The sequence below is a fragment of the Bombus pyrosoma genome, linkage group LG6 (assembly GCF_014825855.1).
Source record: "Bombus pyrosoma isolate SC7728 linkage group LG6, ASM1482585v1, whole genome shotgun sequence".
Classification (NCBI taxonomy): Eukaryota; Metazoa; Arthropoda; class Insecta; order Hymenoptera; family Apidae; genus Bombus; species Bombus pyrosoma.
The window spans coordinates 3,509,863-3,532,690 of NC_057775.1; the positions used below are offsets into that span (position 1 = coordinate 3,509,863).

At 36.5% G+C, this 22,828-nt stretch overlaps 2 protein-coding genes across 9 annotated transcripts; one reads left to right on the plus strand and one right to left on the minus strand.

Annotated features, from left to right (window-relative positions):
- Position 1: 1 nt before the first annotated feature.
- LOC122568390 (centrosomal protein of 135 kDa-like) lies at positions 2 to 22,720 on the minus strand. 6 transcript variants are annotated; one of them, XM_043728077.1, is made up of 22 exons: positions 22,597 to 22,715; positions 22,419 to 22,525; positions 21,619 to 22,177; positions 21,069 to 21,369; positions 20,666 to 20,898; positions 20,253 to 20,445; positions 20,012 to 20,178; positions 19,658 to 19,853; positions 19,371 to 19,562; positions 19,196 to 19,293; positions 19,012 to 19,113; positions 18,698 to 18,934; positions 18,439 to 18,534; positions 17,317 to 17,546; positions 16,757 to 16,967; positions 16,562 to 16,677; positions 2,918 to 3,197; positions 2,056 to 2,253; positions 1,751 to 1,927; positions 1,465 to 1,667; positions 1,035 to 1,169; positions 2 to 139 (listed from the first exon to the last, which is right to left on the minus strand). In XM_043728077.1, the coding sequence occupies exons 3-22, from the start codon at positions 21,805 to 21,807 to the stop codon at positions 85 to 87; spliced, it is 3,609 nt and encodes a 1,202-aa protein (XP_043584012.1). In that variant the 5' UTR covers positions 21,808 to 22,177; positions 22,419 to 22,525; positions 22,597 to 22,715; the 3' UTR covers positions 2 to 84. The 6 variants fall into 6 exon arrangements, with proteins under 6 accessions (XP_043584012.1, XP_043584010.1, XP_043584011.1 ...); XM_043728075.1 differs by lacking the exons at positions 22,419 to 22,525; positions 22,597 to 22,715 and adding an exon at positions 22,277 to 22,401 and having other exon boundaries at positions 21,619 to 21,818; positions 21,890 to 22,177; XM_043728076.1 differs by lacking the exon at positions 22,419 to 22,525 and having other exon boundaries at positions 22,597 to 22,720.
- On the plus strand, positions 7,278 to 16,553 carry LOC122568395. 3 transcript variants are annotated; one of them, XM_043728090.1, is made up of 6 exons: positions 7,278 to 9,319; positions 13,836 to 13,951; positions 14,296 to 14,467; positions 14,677 to 14,870; positions 14,961 to 15,292; positions 15,393 to 16,553. In XM_043728090.1, the coding sequence occupies exons 3-6, from the start codon at positions 14,360 to 14,362 to the stop codon at positions 16,094 to 16,096; spliced, it is 1,338 nt and encodes a 445-aa protein (XP_043584025.1). In that variant the 5' UTR covers positions 7,278 to 9,319; positions 13,836 to 13,951; positions 14,296 to 14,359; the 3' UTR covers positions 16,097 to 16,553. The 3 variants fall into 3 exon arrangements, with proteins under 3 accessions (XP_043584025.1, XP_043584024.1, XP_043584023.1); XM_043728089.1 differs by lacking the exon at positions 13,836 to 13,951 and having other exon boundaries at positions 7,279 to 9,319; XM_043728088.1 differs by lacking the exons at positions 7,278 to 9,319; positions 13,836 to 13,951 and adding an exon at positions 9,392 to 12,056.
- Positions 22,721 to 22,828: the final 108 nt, after the last annotated feature.

A 22,828-nucleotide genomic window follows, 5' to 3' on the forward strand; every position in this document is an offset into this window, starting at 1 on the left:
TCCGTGTTTTTCAGTCTGACCATCGCATTCTCTGCTTGTTTCGTTCTGTAAATGTCTATATTGATTAGAGTAGGTTAAACGACTTTATATGACCACATTTGAATCTACGTTAAAACTGTCTGGCGTTGAATTAAAAGACCTGCAAATAAAAAAACGAAAAAGATTTGAACGAGTGGAAAGCATTAAGAGTCTTTTTTTTTTTTTTTTTTTTTGGCAATTTATCGTTGATTTCTGTCATGTGAATAATATTCACAGGAATAAATTAAAAATTTAAATTATTATACTCTTTAACGTAGCATTGAAATTTATTTATTATTTCTATGCAAAGAAATATTGTATTAGAATTACTAGTAGGGTTACTACTACTACAGGACATATACAAAATAGTTTTTAGTACAATCACGAAGGCTTTGGACATTTGTTAAAGTCATTATTCTGTTTCGAGACGTCTGCTTCATTAATAGAAGGCGCAAATGGCGATTTGCTCGACGATGGATGGTGCAAGACATTTCTCGATGGCAAACACTTGCAATCCAAGGGAAAAGAATGTCTCTCGAATACCGATCGCGTGCCACTATGTGTACGGGGATATTTGGGGATCGCGGTGTAAGGTTTCTTCAGCCAGTCTACTTGCCTGGCAGTTTAATTTTTCGCTTTTATCACTTGAACTTGAGAAAATAATGCAGAGGGGGAAAATGACTTGGCTGGAATTCAAATTTTGGACTTTTTACAACGAAAGCGGAGAACGAAAAACGGAAAACGGAAAACGGAAAAACGTGTCTAGGAAAAATATCAATTTTATGACACACTGTACGGAAACAACGAAGAAATCCGCCTCTGCATCTAATGTCGTTACTACTTGATCAAACATGTTTCTACCTGTGATTTGCATCAATTGTCTCATTAGCAATTTGATTGTTAGTTTGACTGGGAAGCGGAGTTTGGACGAGTGGATCAGGGAGACCTTCCGAGTATCTAAAAACGATACAACGAACGAAATATTCGTCTATTCCTAGTTCCCGATATGTACGTACCGGCTACGATGTTCTTCTTCTTTCCTCGCACGATCAAATCTTTCATGCGTAACTTGTCTACGTAGTTCGCTGATTTGCTTACAATATTCCGCAGCTTGAGTTTGATATTGCCGAAGTTTCGTCGATTCCGAAGATCTGCATCGTTTAAGAAAGATAAAGAAAAAAAATTACATTTCGGGAAAAAAATTACATTGCGGTTGGGATACGTTGACGTGTTAATTTAATTAACAGGCTTCATAGGTTATGGGTTAACGGATTAAAATGCCAGAGATTTTTTCGCTAACAACGGTAAGGTACAAAAACACTCGCCTCGCTTTTCCATGGACATGAAACCTGTTAATTGTTTTGTTTTAAATTGTTTTAAATTTTAAAGTTGGGAAAATTATCCTACTAATACTTAACCATTCTAGATAATAGTTAAGCTTCTTACAATTTACTTTGAAGTTCAGACATTTTCTGTCTCAATCTGGACACCTCGTTTTTAAGTTCCTGATTATTAGCCTGCACGGTTATAGATTCCTGTCTTGCTTGATCCAATAGCATTTCGAGGCGCTCGACCGTCGCGCAGTCTTTACTCATTTGATCGTGAATTACGGCTTGCTCCGCTTTTAATTTAGTAATTTGCATATCATACTGAAGATGGAACGTAAATTTCATATTACATATTATTTATTTATCCTCGCTATATCGGAATACCTTCATCCATGAATATTTACCTGTGTTTTAAGCGCATCTTTATCATCTAATTGCTGCATAAGTGCATCCTTCTGCTGATCCAATTTCATACATAAATCTCTAACGGCAGTTAAATCAGCTTCTGCTCTGTGCCTCTGTTCTCCTTGCTGACGCAATTGCGTTTCTATACTGGCCACACTTTGGGTCAATTCACTGATCTAAAAAATTCGAATCAGCGTATAACATTGGCCTGACGGGTTATCGAAATACAAGTTCCCTATCAAAATTTGTACATTTGTCCGATATAGAATACAGAGAATGAAAATTATTAAAAAGAATGGCCAACCTGCGTTTCGTAGCCTCTTATTAAGCTATCCTTGTCCGCCAATTGTCGTTCTAAATCCAACAGTCGATCCCTAGCCGATTGCAGTGCTCCTCTTGCTTCGGCTGCTTCGGACTCCAAACTATGGTTATTGTTCTCTAAAACGGTTGCTTCCAAACTTAGGCTTCTGAAGTGATTTAACATTTCCGTTCTTTCATTTTCCTGCGAAGTGGATGGATCTTACAAGTATTGCTAGATAGTAGTATTCCACATTTATACATATTCGATAAGAAACGCATAGCCGGGTGAAAAAGATGGAAAGAAAACAAAAGTAAAGCATTATCTTCTGATCTTTCGAATGAAGTAGGGCACAATAATACCTGGTTTTACCACCGTTTATACGACATACCGTTTATATCGTGACTTTTAGTTCTTTTGTAAGCTAATGTATCAATAACCAGGAAATATATTTATTTTTCATCGTACCGTCGTAACGCCGACAATAGGACGAATACTATTTACGACGGATCTTATGTCAAAAGATAATATTATTATAATATAAACGTAATAACATTTATAAAATCAAAATCGGTAAAATCGATGAGAATTGTGTGTGCGGCTGTTTTGTCATCTTTCAATCAACATATTACGCGGTAGATATCGACGGAGGAATACGAATCTGTCAAATAAAAATATTTCACCAGCTACTTGCGCATAGTTAACGGAAAACATATTCTTGCTAGTAGAAAAAGTTGTTATAAGAAATGAAAAAGTGATAAATTTCGTAACGGCGCTACTACCGTGTAGTGTCGAGATACGACAGTTTAAATGAAAAACGAGCGACAGTTTACGCTTGTAAGAATTCGAACGAATGAAATGAAATCACCTTTCTGTTGAGAAGTTCCTCGGCTCTACGGACCTCGCTAACGTACGTTTGAAGCTGTCTCTTCAGATCGTAGGATTCGGCGCGAGACGCTTCTATTTCGCATTGCAGGTTTCTTACTTCGCAAGTAGCCGCGGCTAAATCGTCCTGTATTCGTCGATTTTCCTGAATAGCATTCTCCTTGTCGTACGACGCCGTTTGCAATTGTCGTTGAAGATTTTCTACCTCCAGTTGCATCGATCTCAGTTGTCTGTCCTGATCGGCGCTTTGATCCACGCATATTCTGACATTGCGACAAAAGTAAATGCAACAAGTGAGTGAATTGCTCGTGGTCGAATCGTGTTATGAAAGATGTACGAAAGGAATTCTTAAGAAGATTTCGGCCGAGCGTTTCAAAACGTGAAACAGAAGCAACGAAACCTGTATCAAATATAGATGAGTAAGTAGCAGGCATAGAGGTGGAATAGGAGTGGAGTGTTTTCGTCAAACCTGTCACCACACGGTGAATGAATACAGTGCGTCAAAGTTTCAATACCGAACCGGTGTGTCTATTCGGTTATGCGAATCGCACACGGTCATCCCTCGTGGCGCAAGCCACGTTCTTCGTTGTTCGAAAAGAGGACAAGGGCGGCATGAACATGTTGACGAATTAGGCAGCTATCGTGGCGAAGTTGCGTAATTGCTTCTCGAAGAAATATTTACGTGGCCAGATTTCGTTTCGTTTGTGTATCACGTAGCGGCGAGAACGACTTTATCAGGGAGAAAAAGTGGAATACGTAAGGAGGGAAGAAACTAGCGGTAGAAAGCCGATATCGAGCCAGAACGTGCATCGCTGCGCGTCTCTTATTAAAACGTTCTAGCTACCGACGAATCGCCACTTTAACGCCTTTCGATTACACGCTACAGCGAATACGTGTCCCCGTTTAAACGATATTTAACCGATATCATCCGACACGTGTTATAATAAATTCGCCTGTCTGTTTTTTCTGTCCGTATAAAAATCGTACGAAACGCTATGAAATTTCTGATACTACGAAAATTCAGTTTTAGCTGCGCAGCATAAAAATATAGCTAATGAAATATATTAGAATGGCATTTCGTAAAGATAATCGAGATAAATGGCAGAGGATCGACGGTACAGCATAGACGTAATCATCTGTCGTGGATCATCCGCGTGGATCGTCGATTACGCGTCCGCGTGTTACGTAAGCGGCATATAACGCGTGGTATAGGGCGCGTAGTAGCAGGGATTGAAAAAGGAAAAAGTCCGAGAGAGGCCTGTTCACCGAACAGACACGACTTTCTCTCATCTGGACGTGCTTGTCGGAGATGCCGGGCCGGCGCGGCAGCTTCCTTCGATCATCCGTGTTCGTACGATGCTGCCTTTTCCTCTATACGATAAAAGTGAAAATAACCTCGAGACGTTTGCTCGTGGTATTGCTCGAAGCCGTTCGCGCACGCACCCGATGCGCACAAATGCCTCGTAACAACGTTCGTTAAGATTTTTCAAATAATCAAGCGTATGTTAGATATATAAATGAAATAAATATTTCTTTCCATATTTTTATGATATTATACGATACGTTGCTAGAATCTTAACGACACGAATATGCTGAAATTATTTTAGATAACAGGTATTTAGGAAAAATTGGATATAACGTAACACGAAGAGACGCGGAGAACGTACGCGGCACTTGAAATAAACGTAAAGTGGCACAATGGACGAAGGATCGATTACAACCGTGTGATAAGAACAAGCGGAATTGTGTCACGGACCCGGCGAAGAAACGCGACGAGAAGAATACTAGTTTTCAATGCAATACAATACGAGATAGGTAGATTGCGTGACCCCTGAATTTTCATTAGCAGCGATAATATCGGGATCGGGAATATGTAATTCGAATAGCCGGCAAAGTGAAATAAATAAATAAATAAACGGTAGGACGGAACGGGCAATGTTTGCGTCTTTAATTTACAATATCTGCTCGTATTTTTCTTAAAAACTTTAACACATGGAAGATGATTTCGTTGGATCTGATCGGATGCAACGTCAAGATATAACCGCGCGTACACACACCAGCTGTAAACATCAGACAGAAGAATTTCTCTATCTGTCTCGCTTTCTTTCATCAATTCCAGTTACACGGCGACGGTCGAAGGAAAGCGAACTATTCTATATAAGAGAAATAGGAAGAGCAACGTAGATAGAAAGCAGCAGAGGCTTGTACTCGTCAGGGCGGCGGACGTTCTCGTAATGCCCATCATACGTTATAACCGCTCTACGCAACATTTGGCTCGAACGACTAAATAAGAATATCTTACCGTTATCCTGAAAATACATTAATAATATCGATTTCAGATATCGAATTATATCTTATAGGAGTAATACACGGATCGTGGAGAACCAGCATCCGCCGGATACAGGAAGAGTTATACGCACGTACGAAACGTATGGAAAAGATTGATAAAAGAGAAAGGAAGAAAATGCATGCAATTTACGGTGTTGGTGTAAACGCAAGTTCTCGTATACGTCGTACGCGACCGATGAAACGATCGCGGAACTTAACTTCGCTGCTGTTCGTTTCCCCCTCGTTTAGTTGCGGTAAAAGTTTACTTATTTTCCAACAAGGTACTTTCATAATCGCGAATCAAACGTTGGAAACGTTCGATTTACGCAGTTACGTTTACCGCGCGTATAATACATCGCCGAAGAAGCAAAAAGAAATCACGACACAAGCGTATACCAGGCACTCTCGATGAATCGGTATTACGATAATTTAATAAGCGTGGCAAGTAACTTGCGCTTTCTACGAAATAAGAAAGTTTCGCGATTTTCCTTCGTCTTCTTTCTCTTCGTAGGCAGTGGTGTTTGAAGAGAGAAGAACGAAACGGCCAATAAAGAAGAATTAAGAACGAGAAGATATTCAAGGTTTCGCCGCGATTACGAAGGTCATCTGCGTGCGTCCCGTCCCGCTAGACACCGTCATTCAGCGACGCGTACTTTCATTCTCGTTGATCGTACATCCTGAAGAATGTGCCTGAAATCGAAGCCGCGACAAAGAGGCTTGTCTGGCTGCGATCGATCGATCGTGTCGCGATCATTTCGAATTTCTTTCGTGGAATTTCCGAGCTATCGTGATAGATCTGACCTCGGAATATGACGAAACGTAGCCACGTAATTGGATAGGTATCGTGGCAAAGTTCGTTCTATCCTTTGAATTCGATCGTGACCCGGATACACCAAGATACGTCGTGTTAAGCAATTGAAACGAAATTTCGTTATTTCGTGGAATAATTACGTACTCGCATGCTTACTTGTTGCTAGAGGTAATTATAATTTGTTACGTCCAGATTATATAAAATCGATCGAACGTCTTGCTTGCCCATCTAACTCGCCGTCTAACTAAAGAAGCAAACTCACCGAAGAAACGAAGCTAGGCACAGCACGTGGGAAATACACGGTGTTCGAAAGTTCACGAAATGGTTCACACGGCAGCAGGGTGCATCGCCCTGTCCTAAACCCTTAACCAATGAGTCGGCACCTATGCCGATCGACTGGCCTGGCCACGATTCTCTATCTATCGCTGCTTGATGTCAGAAAGTCGGAACGAACACGGCCCTTTTAAAGATGCCATTCACCTTTACCATCGCAGGCAAAGGGCATTGCACGGTTTCTCGAAATGCAGGGAACGTAAGCACGTGAGAAGCACTCGTAACAGGATGCATACTACGCGAGGTTACTCTACGCTTGTACCAACTGTGCGTTGTAACGTGTTCGACTCGTTGATCCTACAGATTAGACGATTCTCTCTGAAACAGAGCCTCTGCTCGTCGCCTCGTTTCCAATCTTTCTATAAAAGTCACATTCTCAAAATGTCTGTTGGTTCGCAAGAAATATTCATATTATATAATGTAATATATATGAAATAAATACAAAAGGTATCACACCTCCTACAGAGTTAGTTTCCTTCTTCGTTCAAGCTGCGCTGCTTTTCTTCCGTTTTACTCGCACACTCGCCCCACGAGTTCCGAAATTCTGACAATGACATACAAGCCTTTAAGATTTTCTTCGTTAAAAGTCCTCTGCATGGAAACGAGAGCGAGATCAAGACATAAAAATTGAAGAACCACGCCAGGCTTGAAACGCCGTTGCGCGTTTTTACCTACTATTAGGTATTTCTTTTATATACATTTATATACGTTACATTTATACACGTATGTAGGGCTTATCCTATTCAGAACGGACGCGAGAGGGAATGCAGGTATTTGAATATTATTAGGCGATGGGACAAGATCAAGTTGAGTTCCAACGACTCAAGTTTCCGACAATATCGTTGTCGAGCAGGTGTCGTTCGGAGCTGTATAATCAGGTAATCTGAACAAAGAAAGTTTGACGATGCTGCCGGATATCTTAAGATGGGTAAATAGATGAAAGTTGCTAAACTTTTATTTAAACTTTTTCTTATAATATCCCGTTAACCATCCCGTTAACGCTGTAGCAAAAATATAATCTCGAGGATAATATGAGAAAGCAAGAAGAAAGGAAAAGAAATATAGCAAAGTACGAGTGACGAGAGAAGAGGTAAACTGTGTTTCAATGAAATATTTCCTCGACATTCGCAACTAATATCAACGTTCTAAGAACAGGTGTTTGATCGGTTTCCGTCAACGTGCTTCGTATAACTCTACAAGTTAACGAAAGGAAAGCAGTAGCGATAAAAACCACCTATATATAGGTTCTTAACGAGAGAAAGAAGAGGAGAACGTATCGTCGCGTAAGCGGAAGCCTGATCTTCGTAGAAACGGATTTTGAGATAAAACGAATAAAAATTATTTGGTTTGATTCGACTTTTACCAGACGTAACGAGTATAACGAATCATATAGCGTTTCTAGAAACGCTCACACGCTTGTTTAATACGAACAAAAAGTTTAACGTCGTTTGATCGAGCGAGATAGGCCATCGGCCACCCTGCGAACAGAGGAAGAACATCCATTTGGGACAAGCGACGTGGAAGACGTATCGCGACAAAGACGAATCTCGTTCCTCGAGTGTTAAGCTGTCAAAGTTACTAGGAAAGTGTAGTGCGAGCAACGAGACGATACGCCTGCCCCGGCGTTAACAGGTTCAAAGGTCTCGAGAGATTGCTTCTTGGCACAAAGACGCCAGTTTACGGACATCCGTATACGGGGATCCGAGAGTCGCGAATGGGTTTATGGCGATTTCCGTTAGTCGATCCAGCCCCGGACTCCGACTGTCGTTCTTTCCGAATTATGCAACGCGCAACTCAGTCGACGAAAGCGCGTTCCTGCGGAGTTGGATGCCCGTAGCGCGACCTTCCGGAGGTCGCGAGACGACGAAAGTACCAAGTAGCCGGCGGTTCTTTCTTCGGGAAAGAAAATTTCACGACTGGAAATGCTCGAGGGAAGCTACTCGATACTAACTCGCTGGAGTTTGCTATCTAGACTAGAGTCGATATCTATGTAAATGGGGAAAACTTACATTCGATCCTTTAGTCTCGATATATCCCGCTATCTTCGCTTTCTTCGTCACGCGATGCTACACGGATAATCCGATTCCTAGATCCGAGACACTTTCGATCGATAACAAAAACTCGCCTCTTCTATCTTTACGATTCCGCGAAAGTACAATTTATTTAGAATTATTTCCAACTATTTAGATTTTACAGAGGATCCACGTGGTCACCGCGTGTCGCAATTCGATCGTAGCAATTAAACGTAAAACGTAAAACGTAAATAGGAGATTATCAGATACTGGCAGATTTCAAACGGATCGGAAAATATTCGAGCATGATTTCATTCCCATTGTGCGTCGAACGTTACGAAAACCCACGCGCGAAACTTTATTGCCCCCGTCGAACCGTTCAACTATCGCATCACGGATCCCCGTGTCCGATTCTCGCCCGTATCGAACCGGATACGCGACGGCGGGTTTCTGCACTAAGGAACGTGACGTGCTGACCGTTGCTGCAGTTGAGAAGCCGTTTATCATACGCAGAGCTGTGCTATGCGCGATTCAGAATTTTATTTCAGCTGTTTCCTCGACGTAATCGCGATTCATTCGCAGATAGAACGAACCTACGAAAAAAGAAAAAAGAAAAAAGAAAAAAAAGCGAGACCAGTGCCGGTCTAGGAGATTCGGTTCTTGTCTCGGGCAAGTTAGGTAACAGCGCGAAGCCGCGGAGCTGATTCCAAGTCGATGTTCAGTGTTGCCGCGGTGCTCCGACTAACACGATCGCCGCTCTTCGTTTCGTGCGCGCCTCGTGTCGATCGCAGCATGTCAGAGGGCCGCGATAAAACGACACGATCAATTTTCGTGAATATCTGTCATGTGATTACTAAAAAGTTACATTCTTAATCGCCTTCGCCATGAGAACCGCAACATTGTAAGTCATCGTTTACAATTTTCTTTATTTTCTACGAATCGAAATTTCAATATCGTTCGGTATCGATAACGATCGATTTCATTTACGTTAGATCAGCGAATAATACGAATAAAATACTTGTTTCTCTCTCGTTCTTGTTCTTTCTCGTCTGTATACGAGACGTAAATCATTTTAAATCATTTCTTTTCAACAACAATCTTTATATCTAACAACATCGTTTCTATTTCTCTCGCATAGATTGTCACACAATTAACAATTGTCGAATTAAATACGAAAAATGTAATATACGTATTACGGGGAGAAGCAAAAATTTACCCTTTCGTTAGTGCCGCTAAATCCGCATAAAAGGACGTCTACGAGATATTCGCTCGAGCCTGACAACAAGTTTTAACAGATTTTCATCTTTTATACGCGAATAATATATACGCAGAGTGTGGACAATTTGTTGCTGTTGCAAGTTGCGAGCTCTGAGTCGTGAACTAGAAGACTAGAAGATAGAAAGCATATTTCGTTTAAAATATATCAATGTCGTATAACATTGTTCGATAACTGGCTTGTATCGTGAAGACGATGTAACGATACGATTAAAAAGCGAACATACTATAAAGAGATACCGTGACTGGTAAACTCGTACCAAGAAACGCAATTATTTCTTCCCACAACTTCATGAAAGGCAATGCTCGTTACTTTCTCGCAATAATAGATCGTCGAATTTCGATTTCGCACAAATTCGTTAATATTTATAGGAATACGTATTACCTAGTAACTCTGAAAACATCGTTTCGTTTAACGATCTACCACAAATATTTTTACCTTCTTGTATTTAATTAATTCTTATATTTATATAATCATATTTCTTATAAAAATTCTTTTCACATTTTTTGGAAGGTTAAACGTTCTGCTGTGTGTGTTTACGGTGAAAGTTGCATAACGGCAATGACTAATCTTGAAACGATCGTTTCGCTTCTCTAACGTAAATGTCAAGACCTGATCTTTGCAACAGATCCTTGCGATTTAATTTAATTTCACGTTATTATATATCGTCGATTGCATCGATTTTGTTACATAATGTTGCCGCTAGAGCGGCTTAACTAGGACACAACGGGATACGACGAAAGAAGACAATGAAAGAGCCGAGTTACTCTAATAACGAAGGTTCGTTAGGTAGAATTTCAGATCGGTTAAACTCGTTAATTAACTTCATTTTATATAGACTTTTATTTTAACGAAGGTAACAGTTACGAGAAGCTTTATGGAAAATTATTATAATTCGATTAATTGAATTTCAAATAACAACTGATTTGTTTTGCTAAAATTAAGAGAAAATTGAAGCATTAAGAAATTGCAAATTTTGTTGTGAAAGTATACATGGAGATTGTTAATCTAAAATAGTTAACGTACGTAGCAAAATAGCAAATCGTTACAGATTAAATTCGCCAAATAATTCCTTTCTCAAATACCGATTATTTATACCGATGTTAATATCGATATGAAAATATCATTATTATTCTGTTTAATGGTTTATGGGCATGATATTGGAGAATAGTTCGGCAATGGAAGGTATCTTGTTTCTAAGATTTAAATCGATCGTTTGATTGTGAATCGTTTGTTTGTAAATCGTTAAATATGAAAGAAACGTCACGTAGGTATTTAAAACACCAAGACAGGCACAGTTTGATTGTCGAAGTAGTAGTAGGAGCGATCATCGAATGAAATTAGACGAAATGAACAAAGCTGATAGTATGCTAAGTATACGCTTCATTAAGAACGAGAAGAGCTTGATTTCAAATAGCTGATGTGCTTGCAGCAACCGCGTCAAACTTGACAAATTTCATCTGTCTAACTAAACGAACGACAGCTAATCGTTACATTTTAACCGCGTGAATAAGGAGAAAGTTGGTTGGCAATGAAAGTTACAAGTTAAACAATTATGTTGATGCTTTTCGAAGATACACAAGTACGTATGTAGTAGGTGCAAGGAGTATCCTGGAATCTAATTTAGTCGAACTGCTAGATTGTAAAAGTGTTCGGTTGTAAAAAATGCGTCCGGCTACTGGCATAACGCTACTGATTTTTATCGGATCTACGCGCGCAATCTATTATTATGTAACGAGTATAAAAACTGAAAGGTAGGCTGAGACGCGAAACAGGTACGAACACATCGAGCAGTGGACCAAGTGGAGAAATGGGACCAGTTATGTCACAACAGACGACAAATAATAGAAATACCCATAGGGTATAAATATATATGTACATACGTATGTATGTATGTAGATGATTATGAAAAGATCTGCAAATGAAACCCATTTATTTGAACGAAATTAGCTGCACAAATTAACATTAAACTTCAAAGTTGAAGTAAACGAAATAGACTCGAAGGTATTGGCGGTGTTAGTAAAAAGTCGTCTTTAAGTAGTTTAAAAAAAAATGAAAAAAGTGAAAAATGAAAAAGAACGGAGGCGAATAAATCCTCTTTCTTCGAAGGAGGAGGAGGAGGGGGGGCGAGAGACGGGAGAAATCAGTCATAGATTCAATAATAGTAATCCACATAATACGCATATAGCAATACAATCGGAAAACAAACGATAAAAGAATCATACCTATATCGTCCGTCATCGTTACGATTCAGACAGCTATAACCTTTCAAGGAACTCATGATCGTTGTTTCTTCTCGTACTAAATATCATCGACGGTGTTTATCCTCGTACATTCCTTGCTACTGCCGAATAATATCAAAGTAAGTAGAATGCAAGAGACGAACCAAACACCCACACTAATAATTTTGTACGGAACACTGCCGTCATTATTGCAAACTGTGTCACTATAGTTACACTTTTTTTATCGATATTCGATTGTTAATTAGGAAATGTTTGAAAATTCTAGTAACTTCGACCCCTTCCTAGTCTTCGTTTTGAAAAGATCTCCTAAATTCGTTAAATTCAATGGTATTCGCGCACCAAAGAGTTGCTTACGAAAGCAACTTTACGAGTAATTCAAGAATACAAAATCAAAACTCTGCATTTACGCAATCGCGTTCAAATTCTCTCAGTTAGTCGGCTAAATGAACATAGTAATTTATCTTGATACGTTTACGTATTAAAATGCAGTAAACGTGAAAGTTTTGACGCAATACTCCCCCCTTTTTTAACAGCAAGTAATTAATAAAAGCAATTGATAAAACGCGTTGACCCTGCGAATGATCGTATGAACCGATGCGAATTCTACGTCTCATTCGAATAAAAATATCCTTACTTTTCACTTATGGCACTATTTACTGATATTGAACTATTGAACGTTTGTACTATAAAATTAATTAATTAATTCTGTTTGCTTCTAAGAAGCTGGATAAACGGAACTGAAATACTTGAACAGAACTGAAATAATTTTTAGAAAATTCAACAAATCCAAGTGAAGCGTAGGATGTGCGACTCGTTCTAGTTAGTTGTAAATTTAGCTCTAAATTAACGGAAATTCTACATCTAAATTCCGAAGCTTGTCAAATAATTAACCAAATTAATAATTAGTAATTGATGATATAGCGTTGTACGTGTAATATAGCTATATTATATTTATTTGTGTGTCTATAAACAAAACGCGTGTACGAAGAGAATGCCGACCGTAACCGAGATTGCCTTACCTTACTGAATCTCTAGTACTCTCACTTTTTATATGCGCCAAGTGGTCACACCAGTTTGACAATGAAGATTAATAATTATACAGGAAGAGAAGGAAGCTCGACATTCCGCGATAGTTCTCCGTTGGTCGTGCGACTTTCCTTAATGAGCAGCTCCTACAAACCGCAACCACGTGAAATAATACCGTAACGTTTGTTTACCGTAAAATTTAGACGATTTGAGAATATACTCCTCAGAAACACTAAAACTTTCATCGATATTTACGTGATATTGCCCGTTCTAACGAAGATTGTTAGAATATACATGTACGTAATTTAAGTAATTTACGCAATTTACGCAATTTACGTAATTCTATAATTCTAATAATACCTATTTACGCTGTCAAATAACGAATCAAACGTTTTCTCCAAACAAGAGTATCTATTCGAAACACCAGTCTATAAACAGAGCGCGATAAATTAAGAAACGCAATTAATAAAACACTAGCGAGCAATCGGGAAAACTCGTTCCGTTATTGCAATGGAAAGTCATTGAAGAAAGCTTGTCTAGCAACTATCAGGATCCAAGTGCCAAGGTTTCTTCTATCCTGTAATCGTTTCCTTGATTTTGGGAAGAAAAGCGCGCGTAATCGCGAGGATCAAATACAGCACGATTTTCAATGGTTCATGTTCGATGCGATAGAACAATGATCGTTGCCTATATTACGTTTCTATTTTTAGAAAAACTTCCAACTTCTACCAACTAATTTTAATACATTCAAGCTTAATTGTACAAGATTACCGATTCCAATCTAATTCAAGAATGTCGTTTAAAGTTATTTGTTCCGTCTACAAATGGGTAAAGTCGAAAGAGAAAAAAGAGGAAAGTGTTTTTGCTTTCAGTTTGCAACAGTTATACGGCACATATATAGAGAATGGGTATTCTTATTCTACATGCATGTCGTCATCTCGAGCCCTGCCACCAGGGACAATGCCATTGCCATAGTGAAACAGTGAAAGTATGGTCATTTTATTTCTGTCGTGCTTTTGCTCTGTTCTACCACTACCCTCGATTTTGACATACGTAGACACGAATACGCGATAACATTTTCTATCGCAATCGGTGTTTCCCGGTTTCAAGTGCTCCACCGACATGAAACCTGATACCTCATTTTCCTATAATATCCTATAATAGTATAATTTTATATAATTCCTTACAAATTATAATTTAAATTCTAAAAACGTGTAGCAAATCTGTTGTATGCAAACCGTTATCCCTAAACACTTTGGAATGCCATTTTAATATCTTATACGTCAATTTCAATTTCAACTAAACATGAATTCATTAAATCACTCGTTTCAGCGCTTTACGAGATGTATTGGTAATTATCTGGTTCGCGTCGATTGTTCGCGTTAAGTCAGCGATAATGCCTCCACCATGGGCAGATCCGTCGAGCAATCCCTGCGCCGCTCAACCACGTGGCTGGCAATTGTTATTTTGGCCGCCGGATGGAAAGTGTTACAAAATATTCCAGGCAGGTGCTGCATTTCTCTTTACAGAGTCATTCGAGTTCTCTTAATAGAATGTACATTAGAGAAGCAGCTTCTCGTGTTTCTTTCTTTTCTTTCTTTTTTCTCTTTTTTTTTTTTTTACTTAACCGACCGACATTATCGAGTTTACTTGGTCGAGATATTTAAATTATAATTATAGATTATTTATTACAACTATAGATTTGTTTGACAGATTGGAGCTCCATGCCCAGAGACAATGGAACTGGGTCCAGCTGCAGGTAGAGGTGGAACTGTAGCCGAATGTAGATGTCCTCCAGGAACTGTGCAATCTCCTAGAGATGCTCTTTGCCATAAGATATATACCAGAGCATCCTGCTCGAAAGGACAATTTTTTGCACCCGTTCCAAAGACTTCTGGCAAGTCTAGGTATTACGATACAACGAATCTAACAGATCTCCATACAGTGTAACTAACATAAAAAGTTTCCTCCTAAATTTACTTTATTTTTTGATAAAGGTGGGGTGTCTGTCACGATCCAGAGCCATGTACGGGGAAAGGAGAAGTCTACTGGCCTAGGGATGGCAAATGTTACCCCAAATTTAGCAAAGGGCCATGCCCAAAAGGTGAACTCCTTGCTATAGATGAAGACGGATTAACGGTATGTTCCTGCTCTAGAAATGGAGAACTTGGACGATATCACTGGGCGGGTAGTGTGGGTGGTTGCCATGAACATTACACTAAAGGCCCATGTACGGAACCTGGAGAATTATTTTTACCAGGTGGCGTATGTGGCTGTCACTCTAAATTACCTCATTACCATGAACCAACTGCGATGTGTTATCAATTAGGTAAGACAATTCGAAATACACATGATGCACAAGCTTCTTCCAATTTTCTACTATTTATTGTTACTTTACATTATTATATTGCACTCGTTTATTAACACAGGCGATATCGGACCATGTCCGCAAGGGCATCACTTTATCGTAACAAGCACGATAACCAATGAAGAAATAGTTCAAGCTAAGTGTGTATGCAAGCCAGGTCATGTTCTCTATGAAAATGGATTTTGCTACAGACTTTACACAAAAGGACCTTGTGAAAACGGCTATATGCTAATAAATTCGACCACTTGTATTCCTGTGCCTTGTAAACGGGGTCGACTATATTTTTCACAAGAAAAGACGTGTTACAAAATAGGAACCAGAGGACCATGTCCGAACGGACAAGTTGTTTTATATGATTATAATATACGACCATCTGTTGATGGAATCAGTTACAATGGAGTATGTGGATGTATAAATATACTGACCGATTCGAAAAAATGTTCCGAAGAAGTTAATGATAGCTGCGAATCTACGCCCGGAATGGTGGAAATAAATAAAACCTGTTACAAATTATATACACAAGGTCCGTGTACTGCAGGAGAATGGTTGGTTGCACGAAGAATGCCAAAACAGAGCTTATGGAAGAACGAAGGATCAGAGCCAAGGGCAAGATGCGAATGCAGACCCGGATACAAAAGAATCACGGACGGTCCACAAATTTCTGAGTTAGAAAGTAATAATCTCTTCTCCCTGGGTAGTTGTCAGCCACCCACAGTAAGTTTAGCAAAGTTTCTCAATGGAAGAGTAAAGTCAATAAACTTTTAAGTAAAGAGGTCAAACTGTGTATAATAGCATATGGTGATGATAAAATGAACTGTTTGATATGCATTTTCTTTTAGATATTATGTGTAAATAACGTTGTATAAAGGCTGCGCGTAAAATGTTCTCAACAATCTCGTGTGAATTCCTCGAATTTCTATTTATTTAATATCCTAGTTCTATGAAATTTTTCGTTTAATTCCATAGTTTAAGTCTGTACCGTTTTAAAATTTGTTATGCAGATATACTCGTATTAATATAATTCTAGTACTTATTTTTAGTATTACTATATTATAAATGTATGCGAAAAGACTTTTGTCAAACCTAATAATTAAATATCACCTTTACTGCCAATGTTTTGTAAATACATACAATTTATGGTGTCTCTTTTAGAATATAGTAATTAGATTTCTGAAAGCCGATAAGATTTTCTAGAATGTGTCAAATTTTATAAATACATACGATACTCACTGATTTTTGTGTTGCAGATCGTGAATCTGTTGCTCGCTTCCTATTAGTTGTTCTTCTTTCATCAGAATTTCTTTTTCTAGAGTAGCTATCCTTTCTGTCTTCTCGTCCAATACCATCTAACAAAATTCACTTATTCGTTACATCATACGTAAGTGTTGTTGGATACTTTGCAATATAATTGTATCTATTACTCACCAGCAATTGATCTTTTTCGTGATCCAAATGTGTCATATTTGCTTTAAGATTGTTAATTTCTTGTTGTAATCCTTCCACTTGATTTTCCAACTCCAACTGTTGCCGTTCCATCGTTCTATTACGGTCCAACGTCTTATTCAGTTCGGACTCCGACTGTGTCAATTGATTCTGAGCATCTCCCAAAGCCTGATCCGTTTGATCCTGTAGAGCTCTATCATATTTATTAATTATGTATATGTATCTACTGAATACTAAAGAAAGTCATAAGGAAATCATATTTCTGTGTTATATTCTCTACGAAGTTTTTCTTTTATGAAAAATATTAGGTCGTCCGAAAAGTATCTTTCGTTTTATAAGGAAATAGGAAAGGATGCACAACATTCAATAAAATAACATTCTATGTTATTTTATTGAATTACGACGTATGATCCATTTCGTTCTATCAAAATAAAGATCACAACGTTCGACAGATCAAGTTTCACGTTTGTATAAGGATGCATCGTTGTAAAAGACGTGTTTGTGAAAGTAAGACACTTTTCGGACAACCTAATAAGTAATACCGAAGTTGAAAATATTGTGTTCTTTGAGTTCCTAATTCTTGCTTAGTCCGTTTTAACTCTTCTCGCAAATCTTGTAATTGATCCTCTAGTCCATTGATAGTTGCTCTTCGTGCTCCTTGCGTAAGTAAAAGCTCTTGTCGTTCCTTTTCTATCTGTTTCAATCGAGTTTCAACGTCGGTCAAGTTTTCTTTTAGACGACGTTGTTCAGATGTATGTGCTTCCGCAGCCATCTAATTTACAAATTTCCATAATGAATTTGCCATATATGAAATCGCTGTCGTTTGCCGACAAGTCCGAAGGGATCCGGCCACTGCAGTACGAGAACTGAATTAATTTGCATTTTTTAAAACTGGTCTCTCCAAATACGAGTTCTGTGAGATGTCTTATTGTATCTCAATTACTCTCCTTGTTCCTTATTCTTATATTCAACGTAATCACAGAAGAGCGAACCAAAATCGGATAATAGAATTTCAATTTGTAGAATGTGATTGTAAATAATTTTTCAAGTACGACGTAGAAGAAAATGTTTAATATGTTAAAAGCGAAAATTACCGGACGAAATAGAAAAAAGAAGCCTCGATGTTTAATAAGAATGTGAACAATTCTATTGTAATTCGCTAATAACTTTGGCAGTTGAATGCAATTTTAAATAAAAAGAAAAAAAAAGTTACGTCGTAATTACATTTCGGGTAAGCACAATGCAAAATATCGGTTATTAAGAAAATGTTATTAGCTACATGTGAAAACAGAACCGGGTGTGCTTGCTTGCTTGCTTTGAAGCTTCGGGAGCGCGCAAGTACATGAAATTGTCGGTCGAAAACGCGGGATTCGCTTTCTCGACGATTGTTTCCTCCTTGTCGTGACATCAAATTTAAAGTGCTTCGGCGACAGTCAAACCGCTCCGTGTTCTGGCCTAATTATATTTCTAACAATAATTCATAGATGACAAGCGACATTTGATTGTAGTAGTAAGCGTACATGTTACGCTATTGCCATTTTCATATATTCTCGCGAGCGCGGGTTCCGAGTTAAGTGGATAACATGTTCCCATATGACACGATAAAGGGCATTTATAATAACAAATTTACCTATATTCACCAATAAATAAACTTTACGAATTACCTTTAATCTTTCACGTAATGCATCGCGTTCTTCAATTAAACGATCGACATCTGCCCGTGCAATGTCCCGTTCATGTTCCAGACGTTCAATAATATTCTAAAAAATGTTACTTTTATAAATTTAATTAGAAATTCTTGAAAACATTGTATTCATTTAACATTTCGAATAAAGCTATAAGGATTTTCTCTAATCATAAAGTAATTTTAATAACAATTTTCCGAATTGCAATTTTTGCAACAAAATTATTTATACCCTTTACCTTTGTCTTGCCAACGTCTCTCATTACCGGAGGAGAACAATTACAACCAACACCACGTTTACATACATTGCAAGGTCGATAAGGTGCTTTATGTTCAGTTTTATAAGTTTGTAAACGCGTTTCTAAATTTGTTTTTTCACGATGCAGGTCTTTCTTTTCTCGCTGTAATTCATCTAATGCATTTTCCTTTTCGTTTAACTCACATTTTAATTCTCGTATTCGCGACCATAGGTCAACCTATTTTTAAAAATAAAAATAAAATATTACATATGTATTAAAGAAAACTGTGTGAAAAGAAACGGGCAACACTTTACATGGTCTTTTTCAATCGTTTTGTTATAGTTATCCTTGATATTCTTGTATTCATTTTTATAAAAATCTCGTTCCCCTCTTAGTTGCTCCACAGCTTGTTGTAACTGATAAAGTAAATACTAGTTAATATATTTCTATAATTACCAAACTGTCGTGCACGAAAGAAATATTTTTCATGAAACGTACATCATTTATTTCAATTTCTTTTTCATATCCAGCATCATTTATGCTTTGAAGAAGATCTCTTCCTTTATACGATTCTTGAAATTCTGTTCTACTTTGCCCTGATGATTTTTAATAAATTGATAAATCTTTGAATATAGAATTACTCTGTTTTTCTTATTACATTTTATAATTTTACCTCTATCATAATCATTCTTTCGTCCCTTTTCTTTAGCATCTTTCAAATTTGTCCCAACATCGTCTAATAATATTTCCCTTCTATTCATTTGTTCCTTTAATAATTTATTACTATATTGCAATTGAATAATATCTTGTCTTTGTTTTTCATTTTCCTTAATCAATCTTTCGATTTCATCATTCAAATTTTTTTCTATAATATTATTGAAAAAAGAAGCAATACTGATTAACTATGAAACTATTTAATTATATTTATGATCGTCATATGAAAATAAAAGTTCTGTTTACCAATCACTGTTAACTCATTTATCCTGTCAGTCATCTGTTTCTTCTCATCTAATGTGGATTCCAAAGTACGTTCAATATTACGTTTCTCCAGTTTACAAGCTTCTAGATCCCCTCTCAATTCTTGTACTTCTCTATGCTCAACAGTTAATTCAGCTTCTAATGCGTGTACTCGTGCCATTACATTCTCCAATTTTTCCTACAGGAATATAAATTCCGTAACAATAATTATAATGCAATAAATTGTAATTATTAATTACGATATTATTGTATTATTATTATTATTATTATTATTATTATTATTATTATTATAAATATTAAGGTGTAGTCTTTAAAAACGTTATAAAAATTTATTACCTGCAATTTAGAAACTCTCCTATTGTTTTCTTTAACTGCAGAATTACAATCAGCTTCTACAGCTAATGCTATGTGATCTATATCTCTTAATTCCTTTTCTAATTCCTCGTTTCGATCAGCAAGTTTAAGTGCTTGAGACATAGCATCATGTTGTTTATTTAAAGCTTCTGTAATAGAATATAGTTACGTACATAAGGAATTTTCTTGATTTTACATTAAACAGAAAACATAGTTTGATTACCTTTTAGTTGCTGTTCTAATTCCAATTTTTCTTGTTGAAGAACTTTTAATTCATTACCATCTATGTTATAATTGGACATTACAAAACTGCTTTCTGCTTTTTTACAAGCACAATCTTTAGAAACAGCCAGATATGGTCTACCTCCTTCTAACATCTTCTTCAGTCGCAAAATTTCTTTTTCCTTCATAGTTAGCTATAAACATATTTCTATAGAATACTTGTATCTATTCTTTTTACCAATTTTTATCAATTTTTACAAATTTAAATAAACGTGCATATATTTAGTGCCCATACATCCTTTACTGTTAGTTCTAATTAACAGTAATTAAGATATTCAATATGTTATATATATTTTCTTACATGCGAACAGGAGCAATTTAAACTCATGCAGATGTAATTTGACAGTAATATACCTGACTTTTTAATGTTTGTACATTGTCGATTTGTAAAGAGAGATCTCCCTTCAATTTTGTTACCTCATGACTCAAACAATTCATCTTATGATCTGCCATGCTTAATAAATCAACAATTTTCGGTTCTGCTACACTTAAGTTTGGTAATGGAGTAACTTTAACTCCTGTTTTTGGTAACGGTTCACTTTCTATAACTGGTCTACGTAGTGGGAAAACGGGACGTTTCTTAGAAACTGTAATGGTAAAAAATAACAATTTGACAATATTTAAAAGCATTTAATTTTACATATTCATATATACTAAAGTCGTATCCTAGAGTCACAAACATCTTGTAAAAGAATAATCTCGAATATCTCGTAAAAAGGATAATCTCAAACATGTCAAAGAATGAAAAGTAATTTACCTAGGCCAACATTGCTGACGGATGGTTTTAAACATTTTCCTTGGAGTTCCAAAATTCTTTTTGATTTCTTAGCAGATACAGCTTCCAGCTCTTTAATCCTATGTAAATTCCGAGAAGATGCCAGTTGAAGATCATTACATTCACGCTCTAATTTATATATTTCCTTCTTCAGGTCCTTAATCTGCTTTTGATGACATTCCTTCTCTTTTATCAAATCTAAGTGAAGCTGGTTACATTCTTGCACTAGCCTTACATTATCACATTTATAAGGATCAATTGTTGATTGTAACTGAGTGTATGCCTATTTATATGATACAAATATTAAATTATACAAATATAATAACAAAATCTAATAATATAATCTGCTCTTTATTATCTTTCGATCGAAAGATACTAAAATATCTTTCATATTTCCCTAATTGATTATTGTATGAATGGTATATTCATTGTTTCATACAAAGGGTGTTTTAGAAATACATATTTAATGGGATTACATACATATTTATATTATAATTAAAAGTAAAAGATTTTAAATTACAAAGATACAGACCTCGATATTTTCTTGAGCAATGCTTTTAAAATGCTTTAAGCTTTCTGTTGTTTGTATCAAATCAGCCAATAACTTTTCTATCAAAGGAAGTGAATCTAATGTAAGTGCTTGTTTGTATCCCAAACTGTCTAAATGCTTGCGGACAGTTCGATATCTTGCAGCTACGTTACATTCATCTTCCATATTCATTTTTGCAAATTCTATAAAATATCAATTTTATTCTATTTCATAAATGTACGCTAAATAACGCTTTTAGATTATTTTATCTTACAACTTATGTTCCAAAAATAATTGCAGCTTCTTTCTTTGGAACTTAATTACACTTATATGAAATTTATTATAAAATCATTTTTTAACATATAATTAGTAAAATAATACGTTCTCAAATAACTGATTGTAATATAACCAAAGTATTACAACAGCGTTTCATCATGCTTCATTAAATCAGCAACTCCATTACAAAATGTTCCATTTTTAAAACAGTCATGATTTTTTTATTAAACACTTGCACCATTCTCTATCAATTACGTGAACAACCTTGTACATTATTATATTTTTTCTGGAACAAAAGACGCATCATGTTAGGCATAAATATTATTCAAAAGTGTTACCAACATTATAGAATGCAAATATTGTTTACGAATGTTGTACATATTACAATTTATGCGTTCGAAAGGATTATAGTAATTTGCATAATTAACGATTTAACAATTAATGATTAAGCAATAAAGTAGCACTTGTAATATATTTTAGAACAGACATTCAAGCTACATACATATGTACAGTATGATTTTATTTACATTTGAATATTTTATGAAGTGTAACATGGTCTAAGCACAATTGAAATATTTTAAAAGGAACCGTATAACAATTATGTTATATCACGTATATTGTAAACATTAAATTCCTATATGAGAAAAATGTATTTTAAACAGAAAGAAAAGAAAAGAAATTTTAAAAGTGGTATAAGATGTAAACCTTAGTTGCGCACGTCACTTGTTTATTCATGATTGAAGAATTCTACTACAGAATGCAAAGCTCTGCAGAGGTTTGCAGTAACTCTACGCAGTATGTAATTGTCCCGTGTCTTGTTGGTCAATTTAAATTTAAAAAATGACCAAATGACCAAGGTATCTTTTATAATCATTAAAATAATTGCAGAGCTTTTTCAAAAACGATTATTATGTTGTATCGCGAAACATGAAATTTG